This window comes from Saccostrea echinata, unplaced genomic scaffold (genome assembly GCF_033153115.1).
Source record: "Saccostrea echinata isolate AGI-Se365-2 ecotype Australia unplaced genomic scaffold, CSIRO_AGI_Sech_v1 ptg000009l, whole genome shotgun sequence".
NCBI classification, from domain to species: Eukaryota; Metazoa; Mollusca; class Bivalvia; order Ostreida; family Ostreidae; genus Saccostrea; species Saccostrea echinata.
The window spans coordinates 50,649,408-50,663,701 of NW_026889758.1; the positions used below are offsets into that span (position 1 = coordinate 50,649,408).

The following is a 14,294-nucleotide window of genomic DNA, read 5'->3' on the forward strand; positions in this document are numbered from 1 at the left end:
GGTCTGTATACTTATCACCAGGGTCTTTGTACCTATCACCAGGGTCTATATACCTATCACCAGGGTCTGTATACCCATCACCAGGGTCTGTATACTTATCACCAGGGTCTATGTACCTATCACCAGAGTCTGTATACCCATCACCAGTGTCTGTATTATCTATCACCAGGGTCTTTATACCCATCACCAGGGTCTGTATACCCATCACCAGGGTCTGTATCCCCATCACCAGGGTCTGTATACCCATCACCAGGGTCTGTATACCTATCACCAGTGTCTGTATTATCTATCACCAGGGTCTTTATACCCATCACCAGGGTCTGTATACCCATCACCAGGGTCTGTATACCTATCACCAGAGTCTATATACCCATCACCAGGGTCTGTATTATCTATCACCAGGGTCTATGTACCTGTCACCAGGGTCTATATACCCATCACCATGGTCTGTATACCCATCACCAGGGTCTGTATACGTATCACCAGGGTCTATGTACCTATCACCAGGGTCTGTATACCCATCAACAGAGTCTATATACCTATCACCAGGGTCTGTATTAACTATCACCAGGGTCTGTATACCCATCACCAGGGTCTGTATATCCATCACCAGGGACTGTATTATCTATCACCAGGAACTGTATAGCTATCACCAGGGTCTATATACCTATCACCAGGGTCTGTATACCCATCACCAGGGTCTATATTCCCATCACCAGGGTCTGTATACCCATCACCAGGGTCTGTATACCCATCACCAGGGTCCGTTTTATCTATCACCAGGGTCTATATACCTATCACCAGGTCTGTATACCCATCACCAGGGTCTGTATACTTATCACCAGGGTCTATGTACCTATCACCAGAGTCTGTATACCCATCACCAGTGTCCGTATTATCTATCACCAGGGTCTTTATACCCATCACCAGGGTCTGTATATCCATCACCAGGGACTGTATAATCTATCACCAGGAACTGTATATCTATCACCAGGGTCTATATACCTATCACCAGGGTCTGTATACCTATCACAAGAGTGTGTATGCCCATCACCAGAGTGTATATACCCATCACCAGGCTCTGTATACCTATCACCAGGGTCTCTATACTTATCACCAGGGTCTGTATATACCCACCACCATCTATAACTATCATCAGGGTCTATATACCTATCACCAGGTACTGTATACCAATCACCAGGGTCTCTTGACCCATCACTCGGGTCAGTTTATCTATCACCAGGTTCTGAATACCAATCACCAGGGTCTCTTGACCCATTACCAGGGTCAGTTTATCTATCACCAGGTACTGTATACCAATCACCAGGGTCTCTTAACCCATCACTCGGGTCAGTTTATCTATCACCAGGTTCTGTATACCAATCACCAGGGTCTCTTGACCCATTACCAGGGTCAGTTTATCTATCATCAGGTACTGTATACCAATCACCAGGGTCTCTTGACCCATCACTCGGGTCAGTTTATCTATCACCAGGTTCTGTATACCAATCACCAGGGTCTATATACCCTTCATCACGGTTTTTTCTTCCCTCGTGCAGGGTCTAGTTCCCATCTTTTTAGTAGGGTGACCTTCAACATAGTTTGCATTATGAAAATGAATCCAATTACTTTTTAGGGTGTCTTCATAAACGTAACATCTTGTGGAGAACGTATGAGTTGTTTAATGAACTATAATGATTTTATTGTGATTAAGATGCATTGACTCTAATGTTATATTGATCTCATTTACTTTTTATTTTGTAGTGTAAGCCTGTCAAGGAGGAAGCAAAGGATATAGAAACTTATAACAATGGACAAAGATTTATAATTGTGTGGAACTATCTTTACATTGTAAATGCCAATGTATCCTGATTCCTCTATTGCATAAATCGAGAGAAATCTAAAAATTCCATTATGTTGTTTACTTGTTCCAGAGAAAATGTGAAGATATACATATCTACATAATTAATCAATAAAGTGTGAAATTTTAAAAATTATCATAAAAGAAGAGCAACCAACACAAAGTTCAAATTTCTTCTATGTTCATGACAGTAGAACAGTAGGATAATAGTGCCAAAATTTTTGTTCTACAAACCCTAGCTGTCATGTTGTCAAGAAGGAGACCCAGTGTATTTTCACTGCATGGAAATGATATGGAATGTCTTTAATCGTTTTTTGTTGTTGTTTTTTTTTTCTTTTTGGTTGGGATGCAATCGTCTATGGCATATTGTGACTGTCGTGGCGGCTCATCATATTTAAAATTATTATATATTTTTAAAGTGGGATGTTCTGTTTAAAAGCTTAGGACCAAGGATCGAGTTACTAGTATGATTTGAAAGTTGATCAAACTTCAATGTCAAGTTTATGAGGTTAAAAATCAAAGTATATTTGGAAGGTCTTGTTACAGCTATGTTCATGTACAAGAAAATATTAAAGTCCTGTCTCATCAGGTACAAAGCTTTGGCCAGGATTAAAAGTTTTGTAAAAAGAAAGTCAAATGCCAAGGTCAAAGATCTTAGGCTATATACATTCCAGTGACTTGTTATAGTTTTGTCACGGGTATTGCACAGGTCAATTATGAAAACATATATCTCATTCCATACTAAGCTTAGGTCAGGGTTATTTTTTTTTATAAGTATATCAAATTTCACTGACAAGGTCATAAGATAAAAAAAATAAATTCAGAAAGATTTTGTAATTCGTAATTCATATGTGGAATATGAGAGTCCGATCTTATCAAAATTATTATATATTTTCTATTAGATGAATATTTCTTGAAATTGATAAACTAAACAAAAAATTATGACCAATGTTCAAATTTTTGTGATGAACAAACACATAGACTGTCCCGGCGTATTTGCTTTAGCAATGGAGAATAATTGAATAAAATTCCATGAAAGATAAATTGATAATTATGATAAAACGTTTTATTTGAAGTAGTGATATGTATATCTTTCCAAATTAATTTCATTAGCAATACATATATTCAAAGAGTAAGGCGTAGATAGTGTATTAACCCCCCCCCCCCCCCTCTCCATTTATTTTTGTAAACTTTAAAATATCATGCTGGCAATTTTTTTATGCTTGCTAAGATAAAAACTGATATATGAATAATTTACGGTCTAAAATTATTTCATATAAACACACTGCCCACACGTTAGGTGCCTGCAAACATCTATGTGCAACAGAGGCAATTGATGTTACTTTTTTGTATATATGAGGTAAAAAGGTTTTTTTTTGTTATAAATACCTCCTGCATTTACAAGTGAGGTTTGAAATATTAAAATTTTATTTTAAGAAAATGCTCCGAATATTCGACTATCGTTCGAATAATGTTATCAAATAGTCGACTAAGGAAAATAAATATTTTGACATCCCTAAAAATACACAGTAACAAGATTTCGAATATGAACTTTTCGCATAATTAAATATGAATCACAGGGATTTTTTAAATATAATTATGAAGTATACACAATTTCAAAAATAAATCACAAGATAATCGAATATGAATTACAAAATTGAGTGTGTTTGTTTCTTATCTGACTATATCTTTGCGATTTCAAATAATTCTCCCATGTATCGTACATTTTTGGGCATTTCATGATTTTAATCATGTGCAGGCAAACACAATCTGTGATTAATGTGTTAACTGTTGATTCTACTTGTTTTATAAACAAAATATTTCATAGAATTTTCCTACTAGATGTACAATTTGCAACCAGTTTAAGTGTTCTCAATTCTTTAATTTATTGGATAAGATAAATTAATCGAACGCTTTATTCGCATTTTTATGCCCCCGTATCGAAGATTCGGGGGTATGTAGTTTTGCCCTGTCCGTCCGTCTGTCTGTTTGTCCGAAAAAACTTTAACCTTGCCCATAACTTTTGATTGGTTGGAGCTATGACTTTCAAATTTTACATGTGTATTCCTTGTGACAAGACCTTTCTCTGGGTACCACCATATTTGACCTTGACCTTGGAGTTTGACCCAGTTTTGCAAAATTTTATCAAACTTTAACCTTGGTCATAACTTTTGAAAGGTCGGTGCTTTGGCTTTCATATTTCACAGGTGTATTTCTTGGAAGAAGGCCTTTCCTTGGGCACCATTAATTTTGACCATTTGACCTTGACCTTGATTTTTGACATACTTTTGAAAAAAAAAAATAACCTTATCCATATCTATTCAATCGTTGCTACCGGGGTTTTCATATTTCACAGGTTTATTCCTCGGGACAAGACCTTACTTTGGGTACCAACATATTTGATTTGCGTTTGAGAAAGTTTAACCTTTGCTATAAGTTGCCATACGGGGGCATCAGTGTTTCACAAACACATCTTGTTTTCCGTAAAGGTGATTTTTGTACATCAGTATTGGGGGAATTCAAATTCATACTTTAACATAAACTCAGTAGGAAGGAAAATATTTATACAACAAATCAAATAATTTGCAATTATAAAATGTTAACTTGTTTTATAAAAGATAAAAAATTGTAATAACAAATTGTTAATCTGAAATTATAATTTGATGAATTGTAAATACAAATGAAATAAATAAAATCTTAGTGTTTAGGTGCCTTGAAAATCTATAGTGAGGTCGTTATTATTGGTCGACCTTTCCCTACACCTTGATCTACATGTTTAGGCCTTGAAATAAATTCCAAGCAACACATTCCAGACAATTATTTAGCCATCCTTCTTTATTTATCATGATAGTTAGACTGACAACACTTTGTTATAAATAGTGACTTTAACCCACTTCCCCCAATAAAAATTCATGTAATCGATAGGTTATACCTCCTTAAATTTAAATTGAAATTTAAACTTAAATTTTCAGTGCAGGCGTTCATTAAAAAATATTTTTACAAAGTCGCAAAGTCCAAATGTAGACTTCAAAGCTAAGTATGCATGAAAGTTTGATATGTTTGATGTCAAAGAACATACCGTATTAATTTCTCGAAAGGTCTATAACATGGTCATTTCAGGCCAAAAATAAATAAACAAATTAGTGAACAAATAAACGTACAAATAAACCTCACTTTACAGCAAAGGACTTTCTCTTCTTTAGTGAACAAAATTATCTAAAATCTATAATGGTTATTATCGAATATTTCAATTTAATTTTGTTTGGTATTTCAAATTAAAACAAAATGTGTTTGTGAAACACTGATGTCCCTGTATGGCAGCTTTTGACAATGGTTAAAGTTTCTCAAATGCAACTCAAACTCAAATATTAAGGACATACGCAACGTACCTTACCTACTGATAATTTTTAAAGATATTCTTAATTTAAGATTATAGTGCCATCAGATGTTCGTAGACAAAAAATCAGCATGCATTACCAGGGGTTTTGAAAAGATATCAATTGATGAAAATTCTTGTATAATTCAAAGAAAAATATACAAAAATTATTAAACATAAATTCTAGATGTTTTGTTTATCCAAATTTATTTTAGAAGAAGTGTACAACAGCATATATAGACATTAAAATGTAGCACACAGTTCCTTTAAGTATTTGAAATCCTCAACTCCAGGGAAAAAGACAATAAAGTTCAAACTACGTTGCGTATGTCCTTAATAGCTGAAAAATGTTGTTACCCAAAGAAAGGACTCTCAGTGAATATATCTGAGAAATAAGAAATTCCAGGCACTAACCATTCAAAAGGTTTAGCTCAGGTTAAAGTTTTTTAAATGTGGGTCAAACTGCAAGGTCAAGGTCAAAGGGTCAAATTAAAGGTACCCAGGGTAAGACTTTGTCATAAAAAATACACATGTAAAACATTAAAGAATTAGCACCAACTGTTCAAAATATATGGCCAAGATTAAAGTTTTTCAAAAGTATGTTTTATTCCAAGATAAAGGTCAAAATTTCAAATATGTCGGAACCCAAAGAAAGGATTTGTCACAAGGAATACACATGTGGAAAATAATAGCCCTGATACTAATTTCTCAAGGTTAAAATTTTTAAAAGTTGGTAAAACTCAAAGGTCAAGATCAATTTTTTTAATATCCGTTCAAAGGTCTTGCTACTATGAATACACATACTAGTATAAAGTATGAAAGCCCTTGCACCAACTGTTGAAAAGTTATAGCCAAGGTTAAAGTTTGGTAAATTCTTGAAAAAGTGGGAAAAACTCAAAGATCAAGGTCAAAAAAGTCAAATATGTTAGAACCCAAACAAAGGCCTTATCACAAGGAATGCACATGTGAAATATGAAAGCCATAGGTCCAACCAATCAAAAGTAATGGGCACGTTTTTGCGGACAGACAAACAGGTGATGGGTATACAGACCCTGGTGATAGATGTACAGCTCTAGTGATAGATAATATAGACCCTGGTGATAAGTATACAGACCCTTTTAATAGATAATACCGACCTTGGTTATAGAAATACAGACGCTGGTAATAGATATACGGACCCTGGTAATAGGTCCACAGTCTCTGGTGATAGATAATACAGACCCTGGTGATAGTTATACAGACCCTGGTGATAAGTATACAGACCCTGGTGATGGGTATACAGACCCTGGAGATAGGTATACAGACTCTGGTCATTGGTATGCAGACCCTGGTGATAGGTAAATAGACCCTGGTGATAGATAATACAGACCCTGGTGATAGGTATAAAGACCCTGGTGATAGGTATAAGGACACTGGTGATAGGTATATAGACCCTGGTGATAGGTAATACAGACCCTGGTGATAGGTATACAGACCCTGGTGATGGGTATACAGACCCTGGTGATGGGTATACAGACCCTGGTGATGGGTATACAGACCCTAGTGATAGGTACACAGACCCTGGTGATAGGTATACAGACCCTGGTGATAGGTATACAGACCCTGGTGATAGGTATATAGACCCTGGTGATGGTATACAAACTATGGCAATACATAAACAGACCCTGGTAATAAGTATACAAACCCGTAAAAATAATTAATTTATAAAAGAAATATATGATAAATGCATAAATAAATCAATAAATAAATGCAAAAATAAATCAATCAATCAATAAAGAAATAAAAAATAAAGAAATAAATAAAAATACGAATAAATGAATGCATAAATAAATAGATAAATAATAAATAAATAAATAAATAGAATACGAAATAAATGAAGGAATGAATATAATAAATAGATAAACAAACAAATAAATGAACTTCTTAATGAATTAATCAATTACTTAATTATTAGAATAATAAATAAATAAATAAATAAATAAACATGCATACAAATTAATAAATCAATGAATTAATTAATAGATAATTAATTAATGGATGGAATAATTAATAAATGAAGGAAAGAATGTTATAAATGAATTTAAAAAAAATACAAATATATATTTTTAAATAAATTAATCAGTTACTTAGTTAATTAATTATAAGAATGATAAATAAATAAATTAAATAAATAAATAAATAAATAAATAAAAACTAACTGTAAAGTTGATTCATTTATTCTTCTGCTTTTTTAAATAAAAGTTGATCGAATTATGCAAAAATTTCTGCATCTGACTATAGTATCATTCCGCATTACTAGTTTCCATTATATATTCCGAATTTCCTCTCTGCTGTTTTCCGATCTCGGTGGAAAATTATTTCACGCATGCGCTCTGCCTGGTTATAGAGGCTGGTTACGAGATCGAAAACATCATACATACGGAAGTAGCGATTTTTCAATATTAATTCGTACCAAACATAGGCAAACTTCCGATTGCATTTCACCCGAAAACATTTTTTTTAAACAAAACTTTAAGAAATAATATTAACCATTTAGAAATCAAATTTCTTTTAAATGAAAAACTGACATACAGTCCTGAAATTTTATATAAATGACGTGAAACGGAAACTCGAATATCACTAGTGTGAATTAATTAAAAATGGACGACCAGGGATGTCCTCGCTGCAAGACAACAAAATATAGAAATCCGTCCTTAAAACTTCTTGTCAATGTCTGTGGGCATTCTTTGTAAGACTTTGTAATATTTCCTATTAGATTAACCCCAAGTCATGTGAAAGAGAAGGAAGAGTTTCACTGAAAGCTGCAAAGTTCATGAAATGTTGAGATATGAAATATTCCCAATGTTCATTCTAAGTGTGGTACCTTTATGGGGACTTGTTTTCCCCAGATCTTTCCAGTTATTTATAAGTAAATCTTGGTTAACACTTACCCAAATCGGCTTTACTTTACCAGTCCCAAGATCTGCAAAATCCACGTACTGATTGCCTGAAGGAAGATCTACTGTCGCTCAACTGATCAGGGTTACATGTAGTCCAAGGCCGTAACTACCTTTGAGGCAAATGCCTCACTAATATTTTAGAGTTTTCTGAAAAGTGGAAAAAGTCTTACTTTGAACTTTAATTAATTATGTTATCTTTGCATAGGCGTCAGAAGCAAATTGAAAGTGGGGTGGCTAATTGAAAGGGGGGGGGGTGCTAAACCAACAAAAAAAAGGTAAGCCCCAATTTTCAATGCCTATATTATGTCTATCTTTGACATGTTCCTGAGCCGGTTCTAAAGCCTATGCTTTGTACTAAATTAATACTTTCAATTTCTGTAAATCGATCATCCCACAAGGTGCTTCATTATTTACTTTAGAACGCATGTAAAAAAAATAATTCAAAATGTGAAAACTTTCAAAGATTAATTTGCTAAAACCCAGGTTTTGAGACCCCCTCCCCCAAAACCCCCATCAGGACTCTACCCTGGACCTGCTTGGGGTTCAAGTGGCCCCCAGATCCCTTAAACTGCCTCACTAAAAATTTGGGCCTCAGTTACGGCCTTGTAGTCCTGCACACTACTCTACTGGTAAGGGATAGTCTTGCACCCACCTGAGAGATAAGGGTTAGTGCTTACACAAGTATTTGACTGAAAAAGGTTAGTTTCGCATCCATTTGAGAAATAAGGGTTAGTCCTCGGACGTTATTTGACTCATCAATTACAGTTAGTCTAGCATCTGCCTGGGAGATTTAGGTTAGTCCTCGCATATCATCTGAGAGATTTGGGTTAGTGTCTTGTTCTTTTAGATTAATTAAAAAATTCAGTTGCATCTGTAATTTTTGCAAGATCTTAATTCAGCTTCAACAGCATCTCATTGGTTTGTTTACATCAAAAAATGGCTAAGTATGAAAGAAACGTCACTATGCATGCACCACACCGCTTTGTTGACAATTATTTTTGGTCAATTTTTTAGTGTATAAACAATATTTATTAATTTTTTTCAGAGAACGAGGTTAAAACCTTTATTTAAAAATGAAGTTTTAAACTTAACTTTTATCCATAGAATTCAATTTGGGGGTAAAAAAAACCTCGTACTTTTTTTAAAATCACTCACACGATCTATGTTGCATATGATTACACTATTATATAAATAGTGCACGTTTTTGAGGGTAGCAGTTGAAATTGACACCCCAAGGAAAACCATTGTCAACCAACGTGTCAGTGGACGTTGACAATGGTTTTCTGAGGGATGTCAATTTCAACTGTTACCCTCAAAAACGTGCACTTTTTATTTTATTATACTGAATGTCTTATTGATTTCGGATGTCAAAAAAAAAATTCAGAGATCGTCATTCAGTTCACACTTAGAAAGTTTTTAAACTCCCCGCTTCTATTTTTCTCAATAAGAAAGCTTCGGAAAAGATTTACCACCTCTTTATTGTTTGTTTGCTACTCAGAAAGTCCTTTATCATCTGAAGTTTGCACTCGCAAGGATGTTTCGTCTGCCGTTTGTTGTTTTCAAGTATGCTACATCGGATGTAAGCTTTTATTGACGTCATTTATTTGGCTTCTTTTAAACGCATAACTGACGTTTTGAGAACTCTACGGTGAACCATACGCGCATGATTTGAACGCATGTGACATTTTCGTAATGTTACCCGTTGCCAAGTGTGTTGTTAATGCTGAGGGTATTATTATGGATTGTTAACTGCGTCTAAACCAATCAGATTTTAGTATTTAACATGAAAGTGTAATAAATTATTTTAGTGCATTTTTCTGGGGACTGGTAAAGTGAAGCCATTCCCTCAAGTCTTTTTTATCCATTTTGAGCATATGCCTGTCAGATATTGAAAAATTATGAAGGTAAAATATGTATCTATTTATATTTAATTAGTATTTAACCCACTTTTAGCAATGTTTATGCTGAATTCCTTTGTATGTCATTGTAGGTGTGAAACTTGTGTTGAGGCATTATTTGTCAAAGGCTCAGGAACATGTCCAGAATGTGGTACAGCATTGAGGAAAACAAATTTCAGGGTTCAGTTATTTGAAGATCCATTCATAGAAAAGGAAATAGAAGTTCGTAAAAAGATTCTGAAAGAGTTAGTTTATTTGATTAATTTGCTAAATGAACTAAATTGCCACAGGATAAGTATATCAAAATACAATGTGTTTATATCTTAGGTTTTTCCTGAGCATTAATTTTAACGTTCAAGAAACCAAATATTTCACAGTATTAGTGATTTTAAAAATTATGACTTACTAGATGTAAGAAATGCCGAAAGAAAACAGATATCATAGTCATTCAGTGATGTATAAATTACAATTGGTTTTTTTGTAGCTTTAACAAAAAGGAAGAAGATTTTGATACTTTGGAGGAATATAATGATTACATAGAAAAAATAGAAACTATTAGTAAGTATACATAAGTAAGCATACAATTTTAAGTACTTACAGTAAATCTAATTTTTTTCCCTATAGATTCAAATTTTTGCTTATGAATTCTGATATGTTGAAGCATTCTGTGATAAGTAATTTTTACTCTTCACTTCTTATACCCCTCTCCTTGTCTAAATGCTAAGAGAAAATGTATAAAGTTCATTTTTGTTTGAAAGCGGATTCTTACCCCGTCTTCTTATTTTCAGTTTTTAATATCATTAACAATGTTGATGTTGATGAAACACGACAGATGGTAGAACAATACAAGAGAGATAATAAAGATCAAATCAGTAAAGGACGAAATAAAAAGGTTGGTACATTTATATGGGAAGTATAATGGATACATGTCTTTATTTAGATGTATTTTATAAAGGATTATAGATGTAAAAAAAAAAATGAAGTACACAGTACATGTAAATGAGAACATATTTTAAAGACATTTTTGTAAACATTCATGAGCAATGCTGGTGAGTAAAAATAAAAAAAAATTATACTTTTGTTGAATGTGATGCAAAAAAGTCAGCAGTTTGGTTGGGGGATGCTCGACCTTTTTGCCACTGGTGAATTTTCATTGAAAGAGTCAGTAGTATTTCTTGCTTAGTTCATTAATTCATTTTTTTTCTTAATCCAGTAGAGCACGTTGTCTATGAATACTGCCCTTTTTAAGCTGAGGCATCATGATTAAGATTTGTTTAACAAGATACACTGAAGTCTCAAACCATAAACCATCTATAGTTTCTATATTTTGTACTTTTGTTGTGCTTGAAGCATAAAAAATAAGTGAGCATTTAATGGAGTTGATATATATATGTACATTTAGTTTTAAAATTTGTAAACCTTGTTCACTGATATTGCAGAGCAAAGATGAAGAATATTTAGAAAGCTTAATAGAACAAGAACAAGATGAAAATGTCAGGAAGAGGAAGCTGATTATTGAGGAGGAACAGCGACAGAAAGATACGAAAAAGAGGCACAAGGAGGCACTTCTGGATGAATTGGTAAGAAACAAAAATAGGTGCATAAATCTGGATACATTTTGCTCTAATTTTAGGCCTGTATAATTACATGTATTTTAACTTTGATTTCAGATGTTCTCAGACAGATCAGCCATGGATATACTCTCTGAACACAAAACAGATCTAGACAAAGAGAACGAACTCCGTGCTCCTGTGATGCCCACAACAAAATTCTCCACTGGAATCAAATTGGTAAAGAGTGTTATTATGAATTTCATCAATGTAATGAAAATTAGATCTTTCACTGTCCTATCTTTTGATATGTTGTGGTGCTGCATCTTTGTTGTCACTACAGAATCTCCTCTGACCTCACTGGAAAGAATTTGTCTGACAGCAATGTTTTGATTTTATAGTCATTGCTATAGCTCAAACTGCAATGACCTCTATCACAGAGTTGTTAGATCTTCACCACAACATATTAATGGATGGGAGCCTGAAAGATCTAATTTTAATTCAACTGAAATTAATTTTATAGTAAATAGAAAATAACCAAACAGCCAGCATATATTCATTGATGGTCTTCTAACTATATTGAAATTTGGATACCTTAAGTTTAATGAAATAGAAACAAAAAGTGCAAAAATTAATATATGTGTTTAAATGAAGATAAATCCTGACTTCAATATTAATCCCTGTTGATGTTAGGGAGCCCAGGGGCCCTTTATGTCAGTACCTCAGGAGACAATAGAGCTGTATAGGTACAGCCCAGTCCACCTGGAAGTGTTAGGACCAGACCCGCCAGATGAAGAGGCATTGGAGACAATCGGGTAAGCAGTTATTACTGTCAGCTGAAATCTCAAAAATCATTGTAATGCTTTTTTGCAAAAAATTTCTGTTTATTTGCAATTGCCACATCAGTGTAACACAAGTACTCATGATATGGACATTGAAATATACAGTTCATTTTTATTGATTTCAAATACCGTATAAGTGGAAATTTTAGTGAGACGCAAATTTAGTGATTTATCCCAAAAAGTCAGTATATATTTTTAGCGAGAAGTAATTTTAGCGATTTTATTATGTAAAGAGAGATAGCTATAACAACCGATACGGAATAAAATGTTAGCAATATTCAATTTTAGTGACCTCAGAACCCTCGCTAATAATGCCAAAATTAAATCCTCGCTAAAATCTCTGCTTATACTGTAAGAGAATTTGGTTGGATGATTAAGTGAAGTAAAATTTTAAAATTGACAATTCATTTCAAGTTGATTACTTCCGTTTCATTAAGAATTACACCTTCAGTTTTTTCCCATGCATTTCAGGTACCTGAATCACATTAGGAGTGCTTCGGAGCAGGAGAGTGCTGGAGGATTTGACTCTAAGCTGGCCTGTATGAGAGCTCTCCTGGATGTTGTGAATGGACTGTATTATCTCCCTTTACAAGTCTCATGATGGCAATTTCCTAATGGAGACTAAAGTTTCATGACAATTTTCTAAAGGAGACTAAAATTGTTGATACAAGAAATACCAGAATCTTCATTTGAATGAATAACACTTTGCTAGATATCTGGAAATTGTTTCATGCTTCTAAGAGCTAGTCTCCTAGACAGTCAAAAACTGATTGAGTGAGCTTCTGCAAACATCCCTCAGTGTTGAAGAAAAGTCCAATTTCTGATTAACAATTGGATTTTGCAAATGCACAAAAAATTGTACTGACATAGGTATTTGTACATTCATATCATTAAATAAATGTTGATGAATTAAAACCGAAGCATATTTCCACTTTTTGTTTTTATATTTCACGTGTATTCCTTGTGACCTTTCTTTGGGTACCAGCACTTTTGACCTCATGACCTTGACATTTCGTCTACTTCTGAAACGCTTTTAACCTTGGCCGTACTTACCCATCTTGTTTTACTATGCACTAATTTTAGCAGCATAATACTTTTGATGTTATGTAAGATAAGACTGAGAATGGAAAAGCAAAAAAAGTGCTTATTAAAAAGCTATTAATTAAAGTTAGGTAAACATAGGTAATCAGAGATTACAGAGCTCAAGTCATTAAGTAAGGCAAAGTCCCACTGTAAACTAGTAATCTATTAGTATGCATCCCTAGATGTAATTTTTGTCAGATTTGGCTTGCAGTTATTTGGGAATGGACATGTAAAAATTTAAACTAGTCACTCTTCCAGAAAATGTAAGTATATTCCAGCTTATGAAGCAAATTTCAGAGTGTTCATCCTTGATGCATCATCCATGCAAGTTGGATTCAGACAGGCCTTATAATTTCTTGGTAATGTACCTACTCCAGAAACTTTAACCTGTTGCCTCATCTGGAAAATGAAGGTCAAATCCTGCATCCAAAGTACCTCTGGTAGTTTGCACCAACAAAATGTATCTTTAGTGCAAAGTTGATTAGCATAGGGCTTATAGTCATTTTACAAAGAAACTGCTCAAAAAACTTTAACCTGGTCAATCATCTGGAAAATTTAGGTCAAATTCAGCATCCGAAGCAAATCCAGTTGTGTGAATCCTTAGATGTACATGTATCATTCATGTAAGTTTGCTCAAGGTAGGGCAAATAGTTACTTTAGAATGAACCTGCTCCAGAAACTTTAACCTGGTCACTTATCCTGAAAAATGTAGGTCAGATCCAGCATTAAGCAGGCCTGGTATGTG

General features: G+C 33.9%; 1 protein-coding gene and 1 long non-coding RNA gene across 2 annotated transcripts in view; one reads left to right on the top strand and one right to left on the bottom strand.

Annotated features, from left to right (window-relative positions):
* Window positions 1-14,294, bottom strand: part of LOC133183057 (uncharacterized) — a 275,276-nt gene that overhangs the window by 96,737 nt on the left and 164,245 nt on the right. The gene's annotated exons all lie outside the window — the stretch shown is intronic.
* Window positions 7,877-13,391, top strand: LOC133183905 (CDK-activating kinase assembly factor MAT1-like). Its single transcript, XM_061318796.1, has 8 exons — window positions 7,877-7,965; window positions 10,167-10,319; window positions 10,559-10,632; window positions 10,863-10,966; window positions 11,514-11,654; window positions 11,745-11,864; window positions 12,318-12,439; window positions 12,938-13,391. The coding sequence occupies exons 1-8, from the start codon at window positions 7,877-7,879 to the stop codon at window positions 13,065-13,067; spliced, it is 933 nt and encodes a 310-aa protein (XP_061174780.1). The 3' UTR covers window positions 13,068-13,391.